Source organism: Vicugna pacos, chromosome 27 (assembly GCF_048564905.1).
Source record: "Vicugna pacos chromosome 27, VicPac4, whole genome shotgun sequence".
NCBI lineage: Eukaryota > Metazoa > Chordata > Mammalia > Artiodactyla > Camelidae > Vicugna > Vicugna pacos.
The window spans coordinates 1,159,750-1,183,857 of record NC_133013.1 but is presented as its reverse complement, the minus strand read 5'-3'; the positions used below and the strand labels follow the sequence as shown (position 1 = coordinate 1,183,857).

Below are 24,108 nucleotides of genomic sequence, written 5' to 3'. Positions count from 1 at the left end.
CCTGGAAGCTGTCAGAGCTGCTCCTGTGCGTCAGCATGACACGCCGCGGGATTTTGCGCCCGGGCTAGTAGGGTCCTTTTGGTGTCAGTTGTGGGATCCAGACATCCCATTTGAGTTTGCCGAAGGACACAAGTAGTGCGCGCTTCGTAGCTCACTGAAAACCCAGACGTCCCTGAGGATAGCGGTGATTGTAGCGGAGCGTGACTACCTCCTGTGGGCAGCGTTGTCCCTTCAGGAGCACTTGGGCAGCTCCCCCGCAGGACTCCGGGGTGCCCAGCTCCCCAGTGCACTTTGCGCCCAGGGGAAGCCCCTGCAGGTCGGAGGAGATTACTTCGTTGGGGGGGGGAGGAGAGGGCCAGGCAGGGTCCTGGAGGCAGAGTGGTGACCCAGGTGCGGCTCTGATTGCACGTGTGGAGGACGAGCTTTTCACGTCCGTCCCTTCTGCGTGTTCCTGGTCGGCGCCGGGCCAGCTCCCGTGGAGCTGGGGTGGTGGCGAGGAGGGCTGTCCTGCCCAAAGGGGCTGCCTGTTGTGAAGGCGCTGCTTTTGTCAGAGTGCTGGAAGCTCTGTGTGCATCCTCGCAGGCAGGACCCTTGGCTTCGTCCACTGGGCGACAGCGGGGGCGTCGTGTGGTGCCATTGTTGTCCCCCCGTGTCCTGCTGCGCGGCCCGGGCTGCCGGCTGCAGGACCCAGAGGGCTGGGTGGAGCGTGGGGCACTGTGCTGCTGGGTGGGCACCCGGCGGGGTGTGGGGAGGGTGCCCGGTGCCGACAGCTGATGCGTTGGGTTTCGGCATTTGTCGGTGGTCGCTCCGTTTCTGTCGCCTGACACGGCTCTCCCTTCTGCCCTGCAGGTTACCTTGCAGCATCCCGGCCTTTGCAAGGACCGGCCCGTGTGGCCACCACAGGCTGGGCCCCCATTGGGCCCTGTCCAGCCTCGCTCACCTGTACCGGATGCTCCACTTGGTAAGATGAAAGCGTAGATTCCTCTGTTTGTTCCTTGCGTCACTGCAGGAGAAGGGCAGATCGCTCTCCAGGTCCCTCCCAGGGCATGGGCCACCCTGACTGGGCTCTCGGCCGTGCTCCCCTGGTGCCATAGCGGACGCAATTGATGGACCGCGTCTTACCCTCCCCAATCCTGCCCTGGGGAGGAGGTGTCCCTTGTAGAGTGCTACGGAGTAAGAGGCCTGTGACAGAAGGCAGGCGTGTCAGTTCTGCACACGGGCCTTCAACAGGGAGCACGTTCCGGGCTCCCCGAAGGAGAAGCCCACCCCTGCCATTGTCTGCAGCGTGTGGAGCCCTGACCTTCCACGGCCGTTGATCGGCTATGGAAGAGACACCTGAACCCGTGGCCTGTGGTGTCTCCCTCAGGGTCACGAGACCTGTCTCCCACTCGGTCTGATGCGGGGACGAGTGGGATACGGGGAAGGAAGGCTCACCAGGTTTTGTGTGGCTTCAGCAAAGTCTTCGCAGGCGAGCCTAATCCTCCATCCCTTCTGTGGTTTTCAGCCCACGTAGGACCTGGCCCGGCCCCGGCATTGGCCGGCAGCTCCCGCCCGCCTGCGGCGGCCCCGGAGGCCCAGGTAAGTGGGGTGGCCGTGCTCCGTTGGACGTCGTCCTGGGAAAGGTGAGCTTCCTGTTTTCCCGGAAGCCATTCCCGCCCTCATCTCCAGACTGTGTGTCCTGTGACGGGTCTGGAGTGTCGTTCGCTTTCAAATTCAATCTCCCCAGGGGCCAGTGGGCTGCTTGTCCCTGGAGCCCGTCACCTTGGCGGGTGCCTGCCTAAGCCACGAGGGAGTGCTCAGAAGCCGAGGACCGCAGACTTTGGCTGTGGGTTTCTCGAGATAGCGTGCGGAGGGTGAGCCCTCGCTCCACACTGGCTTCTCCTGGCTCTGCTGACTCCTTCCTGACGACCTGCACCTGGGGTTGCTCCTGGGTCACTGAGGCAGAGTCCTGTGTCGTCACTCGTTTGACTTGTTCCCTTGCTGAGGCCAGGTGATTCTCCTGTTTAGCATGCCCATTGAAATCCTCGTAACTGAGAAAGGGGCAAAGCCCTCCCTCCAGCTTTGTCCTGTGTGCTTTGTGCAGCTTTGAGTCTACCTGTTTGGTGTGGGATAAATGTCAGAACCCGTGCCCGTCTGTTCTCGGGACGGAGATGTGCCTGGCCCGCTGCGTCCAGGTGTACTCTGGGTAGACGTTGCTTTTGTAGTAAGAAATAGAGGCTTGCAGGGAAAGAGCCCGCAGTGAAGAGGCCTACTTCCCTGCAGGGGAATTCCGACGCGCAGCAGCGTCCTCCCGTCGTGCTCCCCACCCCTGCGCCTGGTCGGGCCTGCCCTGCCCTGGAAGCTGTCAGAGCTGCTCCTGTGCGTCAGCATGACACGCCGCGGGATTTTGCGCCCGGGCTAGTAGGGTCCTTTTGGTGTCAGTTGTGGGATCCAGACATCCCACTTGAGTTTGCCGAAGGACACAAGTAGTGCGCGCTTTGTAGCGCACTGAAAACCCAGACGTCCCTGAGGATAGCGGTGATTGTAGCGGAGCGTGACTACCTCCTGTGGGCAGCGTTGTCCCTTCAGGAGCACTTGGGCAGCTCCCCCGCAGGACTCCGGGGTGCCCAGCTCCCCAGTGCACTTTGCGCCCAGGGGAAGCCCCTGCAGGTCGGAGGAGATTACTTCGTGGGGGGGGGAGGAGAGGGCCAGGCAGGGTCCTGGAGGCAGAGCGGTGACCCAGGTGCGGCTCTGATTGCACGTGTGGAGGACGAGCTTTTCACGTCCGTCCCTTCTGCGTGTTCCTGGTCAGCGCCTGGCCAGCTCCTGTGGAGCTGGGGTGGTGGCGAGGAGTGCTGTCCTGCCCAATGGAGCTGCCTGTTGTGAAGGCGCTGCTTTTGTCAGAGTGCTGGAAGCTCTGTGTGCATCCTCGCAGGCAGGACCCTTGGCTTCGTCCACTGGGCGACAGCGGGGGCGTCGTGTGGTGCCATTGTTGTCCCCCCGTGTCCTGCTGCGCGGCCCGGGCTGCCGGCTGCAGGCCCCAGAGGGCTGGGTGGAGCGTGGGGCACTGTGCTGCTGGGTGGGCACCCGGCGGGGTGTGGGGAGGGTGCCCGGTGCCGACAGCTGATGCGTTGGGTTTCGGCATTTGTCGGTGGTCGCTCCGTTTCTGTCGCCTGACACGGCTCTCCCTTCTGCCCTGCAGGTTACCTTGCAGCATCCCGGCCTTTGCAAGGACCGGCCCGTGTGGCCACCACAGGCTGGGCCCCCATTGGGCCCTGTCCAGCCTCGCTCACCTGTACCGGATGCTCCACTTGGTAAGATGAAAGCGTAGATTCTTCTGTTTGTTCCTTGCGTCACTGCAGGAGAAGGGCAGATCGCTGTCCAGGTCCCTCCCAGGGCATGGGCCACCCTGACTGGGCTCTCGGCCGTGCTCCCCTGGTGCCATAGCGGACGCAATTGATGGACCGCGTCTTACCCTCCCCAATCCTGCCCTGGGGAGGAGGTGTCCCTTGTAGAGTGCTACGGAGTAAGAGGCCTGTGACAGAAGGCAGGCGTGTCAGTTCTGCACACGGGCCTTCAACAGGGAGCACGTTCCGGGCTCCCCGAAGGAGAAGCCCACCCCTGCCATTGTCTGCAGCGTGTGGAGCCCTGACCTTCCACGGCCGTTGATCGGCTATGGAAGAGACACCTGAACCCGTGGCCTGTGGTGTCTCCCTCAGGGTCACGAGACCTGTCTCCCACTCGGTCTGATGCGGGGACGAGTGGGATACGGGGAAGGAAGGCTCACCAGGTTTTGTGTGGCTTCAGCAAAGTCTTCGCAGGCGAGCCTAATCCTCCATCCCTTCTGTGGTTTTCAGCCCACGTAGGACCTGGCCCGGCCCCGGCATTGGCCGGCAGCTCCCGCCCGCCTGCGGCGGCCCCGGAGGCCCAGGTAAGTGGGGTGGCCGTGCTCCGTTGGACGTCGTCCTGGGAAAGGTGAGCTTCCTGTTTTCCCGGAAGCCATTCCCGCCCTCATCTCCAGACTGTGTGTCCTGTGACGGGTCTGGAGTGTCGTTCGCTTTCAAATTCAATCTCCCCAGGGGCCAGTGGGCTGCTTGTCCCTGGAGCCCGTCACCTTGGCGGGTGCCTGCCTAAGCCACGAGGGAGTGCTCAGAAGCCGAGGACCGCAGACTTTGGCTGTGGGTTTCTCGAGATAGCGTGCGGAGGGTGAGCCCTCGCTCCACACTGGCTTCTCCTGGCTCTGCTGACTCCTTCCTGACGACCTGCACCTGGGGTTGCTCCTGGGTCACTGAGGCAGAGTCCTGTGTCGTCACTCGTTTGACTTGTTCCCTTGCTGAGGCCAGGTGATTCTCCTGTTTAGCATGCCCATTGAAATCCTCGTAACTGAGAAAGGGGCAAAGCCCTCCCTCCAGCTTTGTCCTGTGTGCTTTGTGCAGCTTTGAGTCTACCTGTTTGGTGTGGGATAAATGTCAGAACCCGTGCCCGTCTGTTCTCGGGACGGAGATGTGCCTGGCCCGCTGCGTCCAGGTGTACTCTGGGTAGACGTTGCTTTTGTAGTAAGAAATAGAGGCTTGCAGGGAAAGAGCCCGCAGTGAAGAGGCCTAATTCCCTGCAGGGGAATTGCGACGCGCAGCAGCGTCCTCCCGTCGTGCTCCCCACCCCTGCGCCTGGTCGGGCCTGCCCTGCCCTGGAAGCTGTCAGAGCTGCTCCTGTGCGTCAGCATGACACGCCGCGGGATTTTGCGCCCGGGCTAGTAGGGTCCTTTTGGTGTCAGTTGTGGGATCCAGACATCCCACTTGAGTTTGCCGAAGGACACAAGTAGTGCGCGCTTCGTAGCGCACTGAAAACCCAGACGTCCCTGAGGATAGCGGTGATTGTAGCGGAGCGTGACTACCTCCTGTGGGCAGCGTTGTCCCTTCAGGAGCACTTGGGCAGCTCCCCCGCAGGACTCCGGGGTGCCCAGCTCCCCAGTGCACTTTGCGCCCAGGGGAAGCCCCTGCAGGTCGGAGGAGATTACTTCGTGGGGGGGGGGGGAGGAGAGGGCCAGGCAGGGTCCTGGAGGCAGAGCGGTGACCCAGGTGCGGCTCTGATTGCACGTGTGGAGGACGAGCTTTTCACGTCCGTCCCTTCTGCGTGTTCCTGGTCAGCGCCTGGCCAGCTCCTGTGGAGCTGGGGTGGTGGCGAGGAGGGCTGTCCTGCCCAATGGGGCTGCCTGTTGTGAAGGCGCTGCTTTTGTCAGAGTGCTGGAAGCTCTGTGTGCATCCTCGCAGGCAGGACCCTTGGCTTCGTCCACTGGGCGACAGCGGGGGCGTCGTGTGGTGCCATTGTTGTCCCCCCGTGTCCTGCTGCGCGGCCCGGGCTGCCGGCTGCAGGCCCCAGAGGGCTGGGTGGAGCGTGGGGCACTGTGCTGCTGGGTGGGCACCCGGCGGGGTGTGGGGAGGGTGCCCGGTGCCGACAGCTGATGCGTTGGGTTTCGGCATTTGTCGGTGGTCGCTCCGTTTCTGTCGCCTGACACGGCTCTCCCTTCTGCCCTGCAGGTTACCTTGCAGCATCCCGGCCTTTGCAAGGACCGGCCCGTGTGGCCACCACAGGCTGGGCCCCCATTGGGCCCTGTCCAGCCTCGCTCACCTGTACCGGATGCTCCACTTGGTAAGATGAAAGCGTAGATTCCTCTGTTTGTTCCTTGCGTCACTGCAGGAGAAGGGCAGATCGCTGTCCAGGTCCCTCCCAGGGCATGGGCCACCCTGACTGGGCTCTCGGACGTGCTCCCCTGGTGCCATAGCGGACGCAATTGATGGACCGCGTCTTACCCTCCCCAATCCTGCCCTGGGGAGGAGGTGTCCCTTGTAGAGTGCTACGGAGTAAGAGGCCTGTGACAGAAGGCAGGCGTGTCAGTTCTGCACACGGGCCTTCAACAGGGAGCACGTTCCGGGCTCCCCGAAGGAGAAGCCCACCCCTGCCATTGTCTGCAGCGTGTGGAGCCCTGACCTTCCACGGCCGTTGATCGGCTATGGAAGAGACACCTGAACCCGTGGCCTGTGGTGTCTCCCTCAGGGTCACGAGACCTGTCTCCCACTCGGTCTGATGCGGGGACGAGTGGGATACGGGGAAGGAAGGCTCACCAGGTTTTGTGTGGCTTCAGCAAAGTCTTCGCAGGCGAGCCTAATCCTCCATCCCTTCTGTGGTTTTCAGCCCACGTAGGACCTGGCCCGGCCCCAGCATTGGCCGGCAGCTCCCGCCCGCCTGCGGCGGCCCCGGAGGCCCAGGTAAGTGGGGTGGCCGTGCTCCGTTGGACGTCGTCCTGGGAAAGGTGAGCTTCCTGTTTTCCCGGAAGCCATTCCCGCCCTCATCTCCAGACTGTGTGTCCTGTGACGGGTCTGGAGTGTCGTTCGCTTTCAAATTCAATCTCCCCAGGGGCCAGTGGGCTGCTTGTCCCTGGAGCCCGTCACCTTGGCGGGTGCCTGCCTAAGCCACGAGGGAGTGCTCAGAAGCCGAGGACCGCAGACTTTGGCTGTGGGTTTCTCGAGATAGCGTGCGGAGGGTGAGCCCTCGCTCCACACTGGCTTCTCCTGGCTCTGCTGACTCCTTCCTGACGACCTGCACCTGGGGTTGCTCCTGGGTCACTGAGGCAGAGTCCTGTGTCGTCACTCGTTTGACTTGTTCCCTTGCTGAGGCCAGGTGATTCTCCTGTTTAGCATGCCCATTGAAATCCTCGTAACTGAGAAAGGGGCAAAGCCCTCCCTCCAGCTTTGTCCTGTGTGCTTTGTGCAGCTTTGAGTCTACCTGTTTGGTGTGGGATAAATGTCAGAACCCGTGCCCGTCTGTTCTCGGGACGGAGATGTGCCTGGCCCGCTGCGTCCAGGTGTACTCTGGGTAGACGTTGCTTTTGTAGTAAGAAATAGAGGCTTGCAGGGAAAGAGCCCGCAGTGAAGAGGCCTACTTCCCTGCAGGGGAATTGCGACGCGCAGCAGCGTCCTCCCGTCGTGCTCCCCACCCCTGCGCCTGGTCGGGCCTGCCCTGCCCTGGAAGCTGTCAGAGCTGCTCCTGTGCGTCAGCATGACACGCCGCGGGATTTTGCGCCCGGGCTAGTAGGGTCCTTTTGGTGTCAGTTGTGGGATCCAGACATCCCACTTGAGTTTGCCGAAGGACACAAGTAGTGCGCGCTTCGTAGCGCACTGAAAACCCAGACGTCCCTGAGGATAGCGGTGATTGTAGCGGAGCGTGAATACCTCCTGTGGGCAGCGTTGTCCCTTCAGGAGCTCTTGGGCAGCTCCCCCGCAGGACTCCGGGGTGCCCAGCTCCCCAGTGCACTTTGCGCCCAGGGGAAGCCCCTGCAGGTCGGAGGAGATTACTTCGTTTGGGGGGGGGAGGAGAGGGCCAGGCAGGGTCCTGGAGGCAGAGCGGTGACCCAGGTGTGGCTCTGATTGCACGTGTGGAGGACGAGCTTTTCACGTCCGTCCCTTCTGCGTGTTCCTGGTCGGCGCCGGGCCAGCTCCCGTGGAGCTGGGGTGGTGGCGAGGAGGGCTGTCCTGCCCAAAGGGGCTGCCTGTTGTGAAGGCGCTGCTTTTGTCAGAGTGCTGGAAGCTCTGTGTGCATCCTCGCAGGCAGGACCCTTGGCTTCGTCCACTGGGCGACAGCGGGGGCGTCGTGTGGTGCCATTGTTGTCCCCCCGTGTCCTGCTGCGCGGCCCGGGCTGCCGGCTGCAGGCCCCAGAGGGCTGGGTGGAGCGTGGGGCACTGTGCTGCTGGGTGGGCACCCGGCGGGGTGTGGGGAGGGTGCCCGGTGCCGACAGCTGATGCGTTGGGTTTCGGCATTTGTCGGTGGTCGCTCCGTTTCTGTCGCCTGACACGGCTCTCCCTTCTGCCCTGCAGGTTACCTTGCAGCATCCCGGCCTTTGCAAGGACCGGCCCGTGTGGCCACCACAGGCTGGGCCCCCATTGGGCCCTGTCCAGCCTCGCTCACCTGTACCGGATGCTCCACTTGGTAAGATGAAAGCGTAGATTCCTCTGTTTGTTCCTTACGTCACTGCAGGAGAAGGGCAGATCGCTGTCCAGGTCCCTCCCAGGGCATGGGCCACCCTGACTGGGCTCTCGGCCGTGCTCCCCTGGTGCCATAGCGGACGCAATTGATGGACCGCGTCTTACCCTCCCCAATCCTGCCCTGGGGAGGAGGTGTCCCTTGTAGAGTGCTACGGAGTAAGAGGCCTGTGACAGAAGGCAGGCGTGTCAGTTCTGCACACGGGCCTTCAACAGGGAGCACGTTCCGGGCTCCCCGAAGGAGAAGCCCACCCCTGCCATTGTCTGCAGCGTGTGGAGCCCTGACCTTCCACGGCCGTTGATCGGCTATGGAAGAGACACCTGAACCCGTGGCCTGTGGTGTCTCCCTCAGGGTCACGAGACCTGTCTCCCACTCGGTCTGATGCGGGGACGAGTGGGATACGGGGAAGGAAGGCTCACCAGGTTTTGTGTGGCTTCAGCAAAGTCTTCGCAGGCGAGCCTAATCCTCCATCCCTTCTGTGGTTTTCAGCCCACGTAGGACCTGGCCCGGCCCCGGCATTGGCCGGCAGCTCCCGCCCGCCTGCGGCGGCCCCGGAGGCCCAGGTAACTGGGGTGGCCGTGCTCCGTTGGACGTCGTCCTGGGAAAGGTGAGCTTCCTGTTTTCCCGGAAGCCATTCCCGCCCTCATCTCCAGACTGTGTGTCCTGTGACGGGTCTGGAGTGTCGTTCGCTTTCAAATTCAATCTCCCCAGGGGCCAGTGGGCTGCTTGTCCCTGGAGCCCGTCACCTTGGCGGGTGCCTGCCTAAGCCACGAGGGAGTGCTCAGAAGCCGAGGACCGCAGACTTTGGCTGTGGGTTTCTCGAGATAGCGTGCGGAGGGTGAGCCCTCGCTCCACACTGGCTTCTCCTGGCTCTGCTGACTCCTTCCTGACGACCTGCACCTGGGGTTGCTCCTGGGTCACTGAGGCAGAGTCCTGTGTCGTCACTCGTTTGACTTGTTCCCTTGCTGAGGCCAGGTGATTCTCCTGTTTAGCATGCCCATTGAAATCCTCGTAACTGAGAAAGGGGCAAAGCCCTCCCTCCAGCTTTGTCCTGTGTGCTTTGTGCAGCTTTGAGTCTACCTGTTTGGTGTGGGATAAATGTCAGAACCCGTGACCGTCTGTTCTCGGGACGGAGATGTGCCTGGCCCGCTGCGTCCAGGTGTACTCTGGGTAGATGTTGCTTTTGTAGTAAGAAATAGAGGCTTGCAGGGAAAGAGCCCGCAGTGAAGAGGCCTACTTCCCTGCAGGGGAATTGCGACGCGCAGCAGCGTCCTCCCGTCGTGCTCCCCACCCCTGCGCCTGGTCGGGCCTGCCCTGCCCTGGAAGCTGTCAGAGCTGCTCCTGTGCGTCAGCATGACACGCCGCGGGATTTTGCGCCCGGGCTAGTAGGGTCCTTTTGGTGTCAGTTGTGGGATCCAGACATCCCACTTGAGTTTGCCGAAGGACACAAGTAGTGCGCGCTTCGTAGCGCACTGAAAACCCAGACGTCCCTGAGGATAGCGGTGATTGTAGCGGAGCGTGACTACCTCCTGTGGGCAGCGTTGTCCCTTCAGGAGCACTTGGGCAGCTCCCCCGCAGGACTCCGGGGTGCCCAGCTCCCCAGTGCACTTTGCGCCCAGGGGAAGCCCCTGCAGGTCCTAGGAGATTACTTCGTGGGGGGGGGGAGGAGAGGGCCAGGCAGGGTCCTGGAGGCAGAGCGGTGACCCAGGTGCGGCTCTGATTGCACGTGTGGAGGACGAGCTTTTCACGTCCGTCCCTTCTGCGTGTTCCTGGTCGGCGCCGGGCCAGCTCCCGTGGAGCTGGGGTGGTGGCGAGGAGGGCTGTCCTGCCCAAAGGGGCTGCCTGTTGTGAAGGCGCTGCTTTTGTCAGAGTGCTGGAAGCTCTGTGTGCATCCTCGCAGGCAGGACCCTTGGCTTCGTCCACTGGGCGACAGCGGGGGCGTCATGTGGTGCCATTGTTATCCCCCCGTGTCCTGCTGCGCGGCCTGGGCTGCCGGCTGCAGGCCCCAGAGGGCTGGGTGGAGCGTGGGGCACTGTGCTGCTGGGTGGGCACCCGGTGGGGTGTGGGGAGGGTGCCCGGTGCCGACAGCTGATGCGTTGGGTTTCGGCATTTGTCGGTGTTCGCTCCGTTTCTGTCGCCTGACACGGCTCTCCCTTCTGCCCTGCAGGTTACCTTGCAGCATCCCGGCCTTTGCAAGGACCGGCCCGTGTGGCCACCACCAGCTGGGCCCCCATTGGGCCCTGTCCAGCCTCGCTCACCTGTACCGGATGCTCCACTTGGTAAGATGAAAGCGTAGATTCCTCTGTTTGTTCCTTGCGTCACTGCAGGAGAAGGTCAGATCGCTCTCCAGGTTCCTCCCAGGGCATGGGCCACCCTGACTGGGCTCTCGGCCGTGCTCCCCTGGTGCCATAGCGGACGCAATTGATGGACCTCGTCTTACCCTCCCCAATCCTGCCCTGGGGAGGAGGTGTCCCTTGTAGAGTGCTACGGAGTAAGAGGCCTGTGACAGAAGGCAGGCGTGTCAGTTCTGCACACGGGCCTTCAACAGGGAGCACGTTCCGGGCTCCCCGAAGGAGAAGCCCACCCCTGCCATTGTCTGCAGCGTGTGGAGCCCTGACCTTCCACGGCCGTTGATCGGCTATGGAAGAGACACCTGAACCCGTGGCCTGTGGTGTCTCCCTCAGGGTCACGAGACCTGTCTCCCACTCGGTCTGATGCGGGGACGAGTGGGATACGGGGAAGGAAGGCTCACCAGGTTTTGTGTGGCTTCAGCAAAGTCTTCGCAGGCGAGCCTAATCCTCCATCCCTTCTGTGGTTTTCAGCCCACGTAGGACCTGGCCCGGCCCCGGCATTGGCCGGCAGCTCCCGCCCGCCTGCGGCGGCCCCGGAGGCCCAGGTAAGTGGGGTGGCCGTGCTCCGTTGGACGTCGTCCTGGGAAAGGTGAGCTTCCTGTTTTCCCGGAAGCCATTCCCGCCCTCATCTCCAGACTGTGTGTCCTGTGACGGGTCTGGAGTGTCGTTCGCTTTCAAATTCAATCTCCCCAGGGGCCAGTGGGCTGCTTGTCCCTGGAGCCCGTCACCTTGGCGGGTGCCTGCCTAAGCCACGAGGGAGTGCTCAGAAGCCGAGGACCGCAGACTTTGGCTGTGGGTTTCTCGAGATAGCGTGCGGAGGGTGAGCCCTCGCTCCACACTGGCTTCTCCTGGCTCTGCTGACTCCTTCCTGACGACCTGCACCTGGGGTTGCTCCTGGGTCACTGAGGCAGAGTCCTGTGTCGTCACTCGTTTGACTTGTTCCCTTGCTGAGGCCAGGTGATTCTCCTGTTTAGCATGCCCATTGAAATCCTCGTAACTGAGAAAGGGGCAAAGCCCTCCCTCCAGCTTTGTCCTGTGTGCTTTGTGCAGCTTTGAGTCTACCTGTTTGGTGTGGGATAAATGTCAGAACCCGTGACCGTCTGTTCTCGGGACGGAGATGTGCCTGGCCCGCTGCGTCCAGGTGTACTCTGGGTAGATGTTGCTTTTGTAGTAAGAAATAGAGGCTTGCAGGGAAAGAGCCCGCAGTGAAGAGGCCTACTTCCCTGCAGGGGAATTGCGACGCGCAGCAGCGTCCTCCCGTCGTGCTCCCCACCCCTGCGCCTGGTCGGGCCTGCCCTGCCCTGGAAGCTGTCAGAGCTGCTCCTGTGCGTCAGCATGACACGCCGCGGGATTTTGCGCCCGGGCTAGTAGGGTCCTTTTGGTGTCAGTTGTGGGATCCAGACATCCCACTTGAGTTTGCCGAAGGACACAAGTAGTGCGCGCTTCGTAGCGCACTGAAAACCCAGACGTCCCTGAGGATAGCGGTGATTGTAGCGGAGCGTGACTACCTCCTGTGGGCAGCGTTGTCCCTTCAGGAGCACTTGGGCAGCTCCCCCGCAGGACTCCGGGGTGCCCAGCTCCCCAGTGCACTTTGCGCCCAGGGGAAGCCCCTGCAGGTCGGAGGAGATTACTTCGTGGGGGGGGGAGGAGAGGGCCAGGCAGGGTCCTGGAGGCAGAGCGGTGACCCAGGTGCGGCTCTGATTGCACGTGTGGAGGACGAGATTTTCACGTCCGTCCCTTCTGCGTGTTCCTGGTCGGCGCCGGGCCAGCTCCCGTGGAGCTGGGGTGGTGGCGAGGAGGGCTGTCCTGCCCAAAGGGGCTGCCTGTTGTGAAGGCGCTGCTTTTGTCAGAGTGCTGGAAGCTCTGTGTGCATCCTCGCAGGCAGGACCCTTGGCTTCGTCCACTGGGTGACAGCGGGGGCGTCGTGTGGTGCCATTGTTGTCCCCCCGTGTCCTGCTGCGCGGCCCGGGCTGCCGGCTGCAGGCCCCAGAGGGCTGGGTGGAGCGTGGGGCACTGTGCTGCTGGGTGGGCACCCGGCGGGGTGTGGGGAGGGTGCCCGGTGCCGACAGCTGATGCGTTGGGTTTCGGCATTTGTCGGTGGTCGCTCCGTTTCTGTCGCCTGACACGGCTCTCCCTTCTGCCCTGCAGGTTACCTTGCAGCATCCCGGCCTTTGCAAGGACCGGCCCATGTGGCCACCACCAGCTGGGCCCCCATTGGGCCCTGTCCAGCCTCGCTCACCTGTACCGGATGCTCCACTTGGTAAGATGAAAGCGTAGATTCCTCTGTTTGTTCCTTGCGTCACTGCAGGAGAAGGGCAGATCGCTCTCCAGGTCCCTCCCAGGGCATGGGCCACCCTGACTGGGCTCTCGGCCGTGCTCCCCTGGTGCCATAGCGGACGCAATTGATGGACCGCGTCTTACCCTCCCCAATCCTGCCCTGGGGAGGAGGTGTCCCTTGTAGAGTGCTACGGAGTAAGAGGCCTGTGACAGAAGGCAGGCGTGTCAGTTCTGCACACGGGCCTTCAACAGGGAGCACGTTCCGGGCTCCCCGAAGGAGAAGCCCACCCCTGCCATTGTCTGCAGCGTGTGGAGCCCTGACCTTCCACGGCCGTTGATCGGCTATGGAAGAGACACCTGAACCCGTGGCCTGTGGTGTCTCCCTCAGGGTCACGAGACCTGTCTCCCACTCGGTCTGATGCGGGGACGAGTGGGATACGGGGAAGGAAGGCTCACCAGGTTTTGTGTGGCTTCAGCAAAGTCTTCGCAGGCGAGCCTAATCCTCCATCCCTTCTGTGGTTTTCAGCCCACGTAGGACCTGGCCCGGCCCCGGCATTGGCCGGCAGCTCCCGCCCGCCTGCGGCGGCCCCGGAGGCCCAGGTAAGTGGGGTGGCCGTGCTCCGTTGGACGTCGTCCTGGGAAAGGTGAGCTTCCTGTTTTCCCGGAAGCCATTCCCGCCCTCATCTCCAGACTGTGTGTCCTGTGACGGGTCTGGAGTGTCGTTCGCTTTCAAATTCAATCTCCCCAGGGGCCAGTGGGCTGCTTGTCCCTGGAGCCCGTCACCTTGGCGGGTGCCTGCCTAAGCCACGAGGGAGTGCTCAGAAGCCGAGGACCGCAGACTTTGGCTGTGGGTTTCTCGAGATAGCGTGCGGAGGGTGAGCCCTCGCTCCACACTGGCTTCTCCTGGCTCTGCTGACTCCTTCCTGACGACCTGCACCTGGGGTTGCTCCTGGGTCACTGAGGCAGAGTCCTGTGTCGTCACTCGTTTGACTTGTTCCCTTGCTGAGGCCAGGTGATTCTCCTGTTTAGCATGCCCATTGAAATCCTCGTAACTGAGAAAGGGGCAAAGCCCTCCCTCCAGCTTTGTCCTGTGTGCTTTGTGCAGCTTTGAGTCTACCTGTTTGGTGTGGGATAAATGTCAGAACCCGTGACCGTCTGTTCTCGGGACGGAGATGTGCCTGGCCCGCTGCGTCCAGGTGTACTCTGGGTAGACGTTGCTTTTGTAGTAAGAAATAGAGGCTTGCAGGGAAAGAGCCCGCAGTGAAGAGGCCTACTTCCCTGCAGGGGAATTGCGACGCGCAGCAGCGTCCTCCCGTCGTGCTCCCCACCCCTGCGCCTGGTCGGGCCTGCCCTGCCCTGGAAGCTGTCAGAGCTGCTCCTGTGCGTCAGCATGACACGCCGCGGGATTTTGTGCCCGGGCTAGTAGGGTCCTTTTGGTGTCAGTTGTGGGATCCAGACATCCCACTTGAGTTTGCCGAAGGACACAAGTAGTGCGCGCTTCGTAGCGCACTGAAAACCCAGACGTCCCTGAGGATAGCGGTGATTGTAGCGGAGCGTGACTACCTCCTGTGGGCAGCGTTGTCCCTTCAGGAGCACTTGGGCAGCTCCCCCGCAGGACTCCGGGGTGCCCAGCTCCCCAGTGCACTTTGCGCCCAGGGGAAGCCCCTGCAGGTCGGAGGAGATTACTTCGTGGGGGGGGGGGGGAGAGGGCCAGGCAGGGTCCTGGAGGCAGAGCGGTGACCCAGGTGCGGCTCTGATTGCACGTGTGGAGGACGAGCTTTTCACGTCCGTCCCTTCTGCGTGTTCCTGGTCGGCGCCTGGCCAGCTCCCGTGGAGCTGGGGTGGTGGCGAGGAGGGCTGTCCTGCCCAAAGGGGCTGCCTGTTGTGAAGGCGCTGCTTTTGTCAGAGTGCTGGAAGCTCTGTGTGCATCCTCGCAGGCAGGACCCTTGGCTTCGTCCACTGGGCGACAGCGAGGGCGTCGTGTGGTGCCATTGTTGTCCCCCCGTGTCCTGCTGCGCGGCCCGGGCTGCCGGCTGCAGGCCCCAGAGGGCTGGGTGGAGCGTGGGGCACTGTGCTGCTGGGTGGGCACCCGGCGGGGTGTGGGGAGGGTGCCCGGTGCCGACAGCTGATGCGTTGGGTTTCGGCATTTGTCGGTGGTCGCTCCGTTTCTGTCGCCTGACACGGCTCTCCCTTCTGCCCTGCAGGTTACCTTGCAGCATCCCGGCCTTTGCAAGGACTGGCCCGTGTGGCCCCCACAGGCTGGGCCCCCATTGGGCCCTGTCCAGCCTCGCTCACCTGTACCGGATGCTCCACTTGGTAAGATGAAAGCGTAGATTCCTCTGTTTGTTCCTTGCGTCACTGCAGGAGAAGGGCAGATCGCTGTCCAGGTCCCTCCCAGGGCATGGGCCACCCTGACTGGGCTCTCGGCCGTGCTCCCCTGGTGCCATAGCGGACGCAATTGATGGACCGCGTCTTACCCTCCCCAATCCTGCCCTGGGGAGGAGGTGTCCCTTGTAGAGTGCTACGGAGTAAGAGGCCTGTGACAGAAGGCAGGCGTGTCAGTTCTGCACACGGGCCTTCAACAGGGAGCACGTTCCGGGCTCCCCGAAGGAGAAGCCCACCCCTGCCATTGTCTGCAGCGTGTGGAGCCCTGACCTTCCACGGCCGTTGATCGGCTATGGAAGAGACACCTGAACCCGTGGCCTGTGGTGTCTCCCTCAGGGTCACGAGACCTGTCTCCCACTCGGTCTGATGCGGGGACGAGTGGGATACGGGGAAGGAAGGCTCACCAGGTTTTGTGTGGCTTCAGCAAAGTCTTCGCAGGCGAGCCTAATCCTCCATCCCTTCTGTGGTTTTCAGCCCACGTAGGACCTGGCCCGGCCCCGGCATTGGCCGGCAGCTCCCGCCCGCCTGCGGCGGCCCCGGAGGCCCAGGTAAGTGGGGTGGCCGTGCTCCGTTGGACGTCGTCCTGGGAAAGGTGAGCTTCCTGTTTTCCCGGAAGCCATTCCCGCCCTCATCTCCAGACTGTGTGTCCTGTGACGGGTCTGGAGTGTCGTTCGCTTTCAAATTCAATCTCCCCAGGGGCCAGTGGGCTGCTTGTCCCTGGAGCCCGTCACCTTGGCGGGTGCCTGCCTAAGCCACGAGGGAGTGCTCAGAAGCCGAGGACCGCAGACTTTGGCTGTGGGTTTCTCGAGATAGCGTGCGGAGGGTGAGCCCTCGCTCCACACTGGCTTCTCCTGGCTCTGCTGACTCCTTCCTGACGACCTGCACCTGGGGTTGCTCCTGGGTCACTGAGGCAGAGTCCTGTGTCGTCACTCGTTTGACTTGTTCCCTTGCTGAGGCCAGGTGATTCTCCTGTTTAGCATGCCCATTGAAATCCTCGTAACTGAGAAAGGGGCAAAGCCCTCCCTCCAGCTTTGTCCTGTGTGCTTTGTGCAGCTTTGAGTCTACCTGTTTGGTGTGGGATAAATGTCAGAACCCGTGACCGTCTGTTCTCGGGACGGAGATGTGCCTGGCCCGCTGCGTCCAGGTGTACTCTGGGTAGATGTTGCTTTTGTAGTAAGAAATAGAGGCTTGCAGGGAAAGAGCCCGCAGTGAAGAGGCCTACTTCCCTGCAGGGGAATTGCGACGCGCAGCAGCGTCCTCCCGTCGTGCTCCCCACCCCTGCGCCTGGTCGGGCCTGCCCTGCCCTGGAAGCTGTCAGAGCTGCTCCTGTGCGTCAGCATGACACGCCGCGGGATTTTGCGCCCGGGCTAGTAGGGTCCTTTTGGTGTCAGTTGTGGGATCCAGACATCCCACTTGAGTTTGCCGAAGGACACAAGTAGTGCGCGCTTCGTAGCGCACTGAAAACCCAGACGTCCCTGAGGATAGCGGTGATTGTAGCGGAGCGTGACTACCTCCTGTGGGCAGCGTTGTCCCTTCAGGAGCACTTGGGCAGCTCCCCCGCAGGACTCCGGGGTGCCCAGCTCCCCAGTGCACTTTGCGCCCAGGGGAAGCCCCTGCAGGTCGGAGGAGATTACTTCGTGGGGGGGGGGAGGAGAGGGCCAGGCAGGGTCCTGGAGGCAGAGCGGTGACCCAGGTGCGGCTCTGATTGCACGTGTGGAGGACGAGATTTTCACGTCCGTCCCTTCTGCGTGTTCCTGGTCGGCGCCGGGCCAGCTCCCGTGGAGCTGGGGTGGTGGCGAGGAGGGCTGTCCTGCCCAAAGGGGCTGCCTGTTGTGAAGGCGCTGCTTTTGTCAGAGTGCTGGAAGCTCTGTGTGCATCCTCGCAGGCAGGACCCTTGGCTTCGTCCACTGGGTGACAGCGGGGGCGTCGTGTGGTGCCATTGTTGTCCCCCCGTGTCCTGCTGCGCGGCCCGGGCTGCCGGCTGCAGGCCCCAGAGGGCTGGGTGGAGCGTGGGGCACTGTGCTGCTGGGTGGGCACCCGGCGGGGTGTGGGGAGGGTGCCCGGTGCCGACAGCTGATGCGTTGGGTTTCGGCATTTGTCGGTGGTCGCTCCGTTTCTGTCGCCTGACACGGCTCTCCCTTCTGCCCTGCAGGTTACCTTGCAGCATCCCGGCCTTTGCAAGGACCGGCCCATGTGGCCACCACCAGCTGGGCCCCCATTGGGCCCTGTCCAGCCTCGCTCACCTGTACCGGATGCTCCACTTGGTAAGATGAAAGCGTAGATTCCTCTGTTTGTTCCTTGCGTCACTGCAGGAGAAGGGCAGATCGCTCTCCAGGTCCCTCCCAGGGCATGGGCCACCCTGACTGGGCTCTCGGCCGTGCTCCCCTGGTGCCATAGCGGACGCAATTGATGGACCGCGTCTTACCCTCCCCAATCCTGCCCTGGGGAGGAGGTGTCCCTTGTAGAGTGCTACGGAGTAAGAGGCCTGTGACAGAAGGCAGGCGTGTCAGTTCTGCACACGGGCCTTCAACAGGGAGCACGTTCCGGGCTCCCCGAAGGAGAAGCCCACCCCTGCCATTGTCTGCAGCGTGTGGAGCCCTGACCTTCCACGGCCGTTGATCGGCTATGGAAGAGACACCTGAACCCGTGGCCTGTGGTGTCTCCCTCAGGGTCACGAGACCTGTCTCCCACTCGGTCTGATGCGGGGACGAGTGGGATACGGGGAAGGAAGGCTCACCAGGTTTTGTGTGGCTTCAGCAAAGTCTTCGCAGGCGAGCCTAATCCTCCATCCCTTCTGTGGTTTTCAGCCCACGTAGGACCTGGCCCGGCCCCGGCATTGGCCGGCAGCTCCCGCCCGCCTGCGGCGGCCCCGGAGGCCCAGGTAAGTGGGGTGGCCGTGCTCCGTTGGACGTCGTCCTGGGAAAGGTGAGCTTCCTGTTTTCCCGGAAGCCATTCCCGCCCTCATCTCCAGACTGTGTGTCCTGTGACGGGTCTGGAGTGTCGTTCGCTTTCAAATTCAATCTCCCCAGGGGCCAGTGGGCTGCTTGTCCCTGGAGCCCGTCACCTTGGCGGGTGCCTGCCTAAGCCACGAGGGAGTGCTCAGAAGCCGAGGACCGCAGACTTTGGCTGTGGGTTTCTCGAGATAGCGTGCGGAGGGTGAGCCCTCGCTCCACACTGGCTTCTCCTGGCTCTGCTGACTCCTTCCTGACGACCTGCACCTGGGGTTGCTCCTGGGTCACTGAGGCAGAGTCCTGTGTCGTCACTCGTTTGACTTGTTCCCTTGCTGAGGCCAGGTGATTCTCCTGTTTAGCATGCCCATTGAAATCCTCGTAACTGAGAAAGGGGCAAAGCCCTCCCTCCAGCTTTGTCCTGTGTGCTTTGTGCAGCTTTGAGTCTACCTGTTTGGTGTGGGATAAATGTCAGAACCCGTGACCGTCTGTTCTCGGGACGGAGATGTGCCTGGCCCGCTGCGTCCAGGTGTACTCTGGGTAGACGTTGCTTTTGTAGTAAGAAATAGAGGCTTGCAGGGAAAGAGCCCGCAGTGAAGAGGCCTACTTCCCTGCAGGGGAATTGCGACGCGCAGCAGCGTCCTCCCGTCGTGCTCCCCACCCCTGCGCCTGGTCGGGCCTGCCCTGCCCTGGAAGCTGTCAGAGCTGCTCCTGTGCGTCAGCATGACACGCCGCGGGATTTTGTGCCCGGGCTAGTAGGGTCCTTTTGGTGTCAGTTGTGGGATCCAGACATCCCACTTGAGTTTGCCGAAGGACACAAGTAGTGCGCGCTTCGTAGCGCACTGAAAACCCAGACGTCCCTGAGGATAGCGGTGATTGTAGCGGAGCGTGACTACCTCCTGTGGGCAGCGTTGTCCCTTCAGGAGCACTTGGGCAGCTCCCCCGCAGGACTCCGGGGTGCCCAGCTCCCCAGTGCACTTTGCGCCCAGGGGAAGCCCCTGCAGGTCGGAGGAGATTACTTCGTGGGGGGGGGGGGAGAGGGCCAGGCAGGGTCCTGGAGGCAGAGCGGTGACCCAGGTGCGGCTCTGATTGCACGTGTGGAGGACGAGCTTTTCACGTCCGTCCCTTCTGCGTGTTCCTGGTCGGCGCCTGGCCAGCTCCCGTGGAGCTGGGGTGGTGGCGAGGAGGGCTGTCCTGCCCAAAGGGGCTGCCTGTTGTGAAGGCGCTGCTTTTGTCAGAGTGCTGGAAGCTCTGTGTGCATCCTCGCAGGCAGGACCCTTGGCTTCGTCCACTGGGCGACAGCGGGGTCGTCGTGTGGTGCCATTGTTGTCCCCCCGTGTCCTGCTGCGCGGCCCGGGCTGCCGGCTGCAGGCCCCAGAGGGCTGGGTGGAGCGTGGGGCACTGTGCTGCTGGGTGGGCACCCGGCGGGGTGTGGGGAGGGTGCCCGGTGCCGACAGCTGATGCGTTGGGTTTCGGCATTTGTCGGTGGTCGCTCCGTTTCTGTCGCCTGACACGGCTCTCCCTTCTGCCCTGCAGGTTACCTTGCAGCATCCCGGCCTTTGCAAGGACTGGCCCGTGTGGCCCCCACAGGCTGGGCCCCCATTGGGCCCTGTCCAGCCTCGCTCACCTGTACCGGATGCTCCACTTGGTAAGATGAAAGCGTAGATTCCTCTGTTTGTTCCTTGCGTCACTGCAGGAGAAGGGCAGATCGCTGTCCAGGTCCCTCCCAGGGCATGGGCCACCCTGACTGGGCTCTCGGCCATGCTCCCCTGGTGCCATAGCGGACGCAATTGATGGACCGCGTCTTACCCTCCCCAATCCTGCCCTGGGGAGGAGGTGTCCCTTGTAGAGTGCTACGGAGTAAGAGGCCTGTGACAGAAGGCAGGCGTGTCAGTTCTGCACACGGGCCTTCAACAGGGAGCACGTTCCGGGCTCCCCGAAGGAGAAGCCCACCCCTGCCATTGTCTGCAGCGTGTGGAGCCCTGACCTTCCACGGCCGTTGATCGGCTATGGAAGAGACACCTGAACCCGTGGCCTGTGGTGTCTCCCTCAGGGTCACGAGACCTGTCTCCCACTCGGTCTGATGCGGGGACGAGTGGGATACGGGGAAGGAAGGCTCACCAGGTTTTGTGTGGCTTCAGCAAAGTCTTCGCAGGCGAGCCTAATCCTCCATCCCTTCTGTGGTTTTCAGCCCACGTAGGACCTGGCCCGGCCCCGGCATTGGCCGGCAGCTCCCGCCCGCCTGCGGCGGCCCCGGAGGCCCAGGTAAGTGGGGTGGCCGTGCTCCGTTGGACGTCGTCCTGGGAAAGGTGAGCTTCCTGTTTTCCCGGAAGCCATTCCCGCCCTCATCTCCAGACTGTGTGTCCTGTGACGGGTCTGGAGTGTCGTTCGCTTTCAAATTCAATCTCCCCAGGGGCCAGTGGGCTGCTTGTCCCTGGAGCCCGTCACCTTGGCGGGTGCCTGCCTAAGCCACGAGGGAGTGCTCAGAAGCCGAGGACCGCAGACTTTGGCTGTGGGTTTCTCGAGATAGCGTGCGGAGGGTGAGCCCTCGCTCCACACTGGCTTCTCCTGGCTCTGCTGACTCCTTCCTGACGACCTGCACCTGGGGTTGCTCCTGGGTCACTGAGGCAGAGTCCTGTGTCGTCACTCGTTTGACTTGTTCCCTTGCTGAGGCCAGGTGATTCTCCTGTTTAGCATGCCCATTGAAATCCTCGTAACTGAGAAAGGGGCAAAGCCCTCCCTCCAGCTTTGTCCTGTGTGCTTTGTGCAGCTTTGAGTCTACCTGTTTGGTGTGGGATAAATGTCAGAACCCGTGCCCGTCTGTTCTCGGGACGGAGATGTGCCTGGCCCGCTGCGTCCAGGTGTACTCTGGGTAGATGTTGCTTTTGTAGTAAGAAATAGAGGCTTGCAGGGAAAGAGCCCGCAGTGAAGAGGCCTACTTCCCTGCAGGGGAATTGCGACGCGCAGCAGCGTCCTCCCGTCGTGCTCCCCACCCCTGCGCCTGGTCGGGCCTGCCCTGCCCTGGAAGCTGTCAGAGCTGCTCCTGTGCGTCAGCATGACACGCCGCGGGATTTTGCGCCCGGGCTAGTAGGGTCCTTTTGGTGTCAGTTGTGGGATCCAGACATCCCACTTGAGTTTGCCGAAGGACACAAGTAGTGCGCGCTTCGTAGCGCACTGAAAACCCAGACGTCCCTGAGGATAGCGGTGATTGTAGCGGAGCGTGACTACCTCCTGTGGGCAGCGTTGTCCCTTCAGGAGCACTTGGGCAGCTCCCCCGCAGGACTCCGGGATGCCCAGCTCCCCAGTGCACTTTGCGCCCAGGGGAAGCCCCTGCAGGTCGGAGGAGATTACTTCGTGGGGGGGGGGAGGAGAGGGCCAGGCAGGGTCCTGGAGGCAGAGCGGTGACCCAGGTGCGGCTCTGATTGCACGTGTGGAGGACGAGCTTTTCACGTCCGTCCCTTCTGCGTGTTCCTGGTCGGCGCCTGGCCAGCTCCCGTGGAGCTGGGGTGGTGGCGAGGAGGGCTGTCCTGCCCAAAGGGGCTGCCTGTTGTGAAGGCGCTGCTTTTGTCAGAGTGCTGGAAGCTCTGTGTGCATCCTCGCAGGCAGGACCCTTGGCTTCGTCCACTGGGCGACAGCGGGGGCGTCGTGTGGTGCCATTGTTGTCCCCCCGTGTCCTGCTGCGCGGCCCGGGCTGCCGGCTGCAGGCCCCAGAGGGCTGGGTGGAGCGTGGGGCACTGTGCTGCTGGGTGGGCACCCGGCGGGGTGTGGGGAGGGTGCCCGGTGCCGACAGCTGATGCGTTGGGTTTCGGCATTTGTCGGTGGTCGCTCCGTTTCTGTCGCCTGACACGGCTCTCCCTTCTGCCCTGCAGGTTACCTTGCAGCATCCCGGCCTTTGCAAGGACCGGCCCGTGTGGCCACCACCAGCTGGGCCCCCATTGGGCCCTGTCCAGCCTCGCTCTCCTGTACCGGATGCTCCACTTGGTAAGATGAAAGCGTAGATTCCTCTGTTTGTTCCTTGCGTCACTGCAGGAGAAGGGCAGATCGCTCTCCAGGTCCCTCCCAGGGCATGGGCCACCCTGACTGGGCTCTCGGCCGTGCTCCCCTGGTGCCATAGCGGACGCAATTGATGGACCGCGTCTTACCCTCCCCAATCCTGCCCTGGGGAGGAGGTGTCCCTTGTAGAGTGCTACGGAGTAAGAGGCCTGTGACAGAAGGCAGGCGTGTCAGTTCTGCACACGGGCCTTCAACAGGGAGCACGTTCCGGGCTCCCCGAAGGAGAAGCCCACCCCTGCCATTGTCTGCAGCGTGTGGAGCCCTGACCTTCCACGGCCGTTGATCGGCTATGGAAGAGACACCTGAACCCGTGGCCTGTGGTGTCTCCCTCAGGGTCACGAGACCTGTCTCCCACTCGGTCTGATGCGGGGACGAGTGGGATACGGGGAAGGAAGGCTCACCAGGTTTTGTGTGGCTTCAGCAAAGTCTTCGCAGGCGAGCCTAATCCTCCATCCCTTCTGTGGTTTTCAGCCCACGTAGGACCTGGCCCGGCCCCGGCATTGGCCGGCAGCTCCCGCCCGCCTGCGGCGGCCCCGGAGGCCCAGGTAAGTGGGGTGGCCGTGCTCCGTTGGACGTCATCCTGGGAAAGGTGAGCTTCCTGTTTTCCCGGAAGCCATTCCCGCCCTCATCTCCAGACTGTGTGTCCTGTGACGGGTCTGGAGTGTCGTTCGCTTTCAAATTCAATCTCCCCAGGGGCCAGTGGGCTGCTTGTCCCTGGAGCCCGTCACCTTGGCGGGTGCCTGCCTAAGCCACGAGGGAGTGCTCAGAAGCCGAGGACCGCAGACTTTGGCTGTGGGTTTCTCGAGATAGCGTGCGGAGGGTGAGCCCTCGCTCCACACTGGCTTCTCCTGGCTCTGCTGACTCCTTCCTGACGACCTGCACCTGGGGTTGCTCCTGGGTCACTGAGGCAGAGTCCTGTGTCGTCACTCGTTTGACTTGTTCCCTTGCTGAGGCCAGGTGATTCTCCTGTTTAGCATGCCCATTGAAATCCTCGTAACTGAGAAAGGGGCAAAGCCCTCCCTCCAGCTTTGTCCTGTGTGCTTTGTGCAGCTTTGAGTCTACCTGTTTGGTGTGGGATAAATGTCAGAACCCGTGACCGTCTGTTCTCGGGATGGAGTTGTGCCTGGCCCGCTGCGTCCACTTGTACTCTGGGTAGACGTTGCTTTTGTAGTAAGAAATAGAGGCTTGCAGGGAAAGAGCCCGCAGTGAAGAGGCCTACTTCCCTGCAGGGGAATTGCGACGTGCAGCAGCATTCTCCCGTCGTGCTCCCCACCCCTGCGCCTGGTCGGGCCTGCCCTGCCCTGGAAGCTGTCAGAGCTGCTCCTGTGCGTCAGCATGACACGCCGCGGGATTTTGCGCCCGGGCTAGTAGGGTCCTTTTGGTGTCAGTTGTGGGATCCAGACATCCCACTTGAGTTTGCCGAAGGACACAAGTAGTGCGCGCTTCGTAGCGCACTGAAAACCCAGACGTCCCTGAGGATAGCGGTGATTGTAGCGGAGCGTGACTACCTCCTGTGGGCAGCGTTGTCCCTTCAGGAGCACTTGGGCAGCTCCCCCGCAGGACTCCGGGGTGCCCAGCTCCCCAGTGCACTTTGCGCCCAGGGGAAGCCCCTGCAGGTCCTAGGAGATTACTTCGTGGGGGGGGGAGAGGAGAGGGCCAGGCAGGGTCCTGGAGGCAGAGCGGTGACCCAGGTGCGGCTCTGATTGCACGTGTGGAGGACGAGCTTTTCACGTCCGTCCCTTCTGCGTGTTCCTGGTCGGCGCCGGGCCAGCTCCCATGGAGCTGGGGTGGTGGCGAGGAGGGCTGCCCTGCCCAAAGGGGCTGCCTGTTGTGAAGGCGCTGCTTTTGTCAGAGTGCTGGAAGCTCTGTGTGCATCCGCGCAGGCAGGACCCTTGGCTTCGTCCACTGGGCGACAGCGGGGGCGTCGTGTGGTGCCATTGTTGTCCCCCCGTGTCCTGCTGCGCGGCCCGGGGTGCTGGCTGCAGGCCCCAGAGGGCTGGGTGGAGCGCGGGGCACTGTGCTGCTGGGTGGGCACCCGGCGGGGTGTGGGGAGGGTGCCCGGTGCCGACAGCTGATGC

The 24,108-nt window shown here is 62.8% G+C and overlaps 1 protein-coding gene across 1 annotated transcript in view; it reads left to right on the top strand.

Moving 5' to 3' along the window:
• Nucleotides 1-2,846: 2,846 nt before the first annotated feature.
• LOC140689637 (uncharacterized) overlaps nucleotides 2,847-24,108 on the top strand; it is a 34,829-nt gene continuing 13,567 nt past the window's right edge. The window contains exons 1-16 of the mRNA XM_072950621.1: nucleotides 2,847-2,867; nucleotides 5,127-5,142; nucleotides 7,851-7,962; nucleotides 8,506-8,579; nucleotides 10,184-10,295; nucleotides 10,839-10,912; nucleotides 12,516-12,627; nucleotides 13,171-13,244; nucleotides 14,849-14,960; nucleotides 15,009-15,025; nucleotides 17,182-17,293; nucleotides 17,837-17,910; nucleotides 19,514-19,625; nucleotides 20,169-20,242; nucleotides 21,847-21,958; nucleotides 22,502-22,575. Of these exons, the coding sequence (XP_072806722.1) occupies nucleotides 2,847-2,867; nucleotides 5,127-5,142; nucleotides 7,851-7,962; nucleotides 8,506-8,579; nucleotides 10,184-10,295; nucleotides 10,839-10,912; nucleotides 12,516-12,627; nucleotides 13,171-13,244; nucleotides 14,849-14,960; nucleotides 15,009-15,025; nucleotides 17,182-17,293; nucleotides 17,837-17,910; nucleotides 19,514-19,625; nucleotides 20,169-20,242; nucleotides 21,847-21,958; nucleotides 22,502-22,575 (1,282 nt within the window). The remainder of the gene's footprint in view (nucleotides 2,868-5,126; nucleotides 5,143-7,850; nucleotides 7,963-8,505; nucleotides 8,580-10,183; nucleotides 10,296-10,838; nucleotides 10,913-12,515; nucleotides 12,628-13,170; nucleotides 13,245-14,848; nucleotides 14,961-15,008; nucleotides 15,026-17,181; nucleotides 17,294-17,836; nucleotides 17,911-19,513; nucleotides 19,626-20,168; nucleotides 20,243-21,846; nucleotides 21,959-22,501; nucleotides 22,576-24,108) is intronic.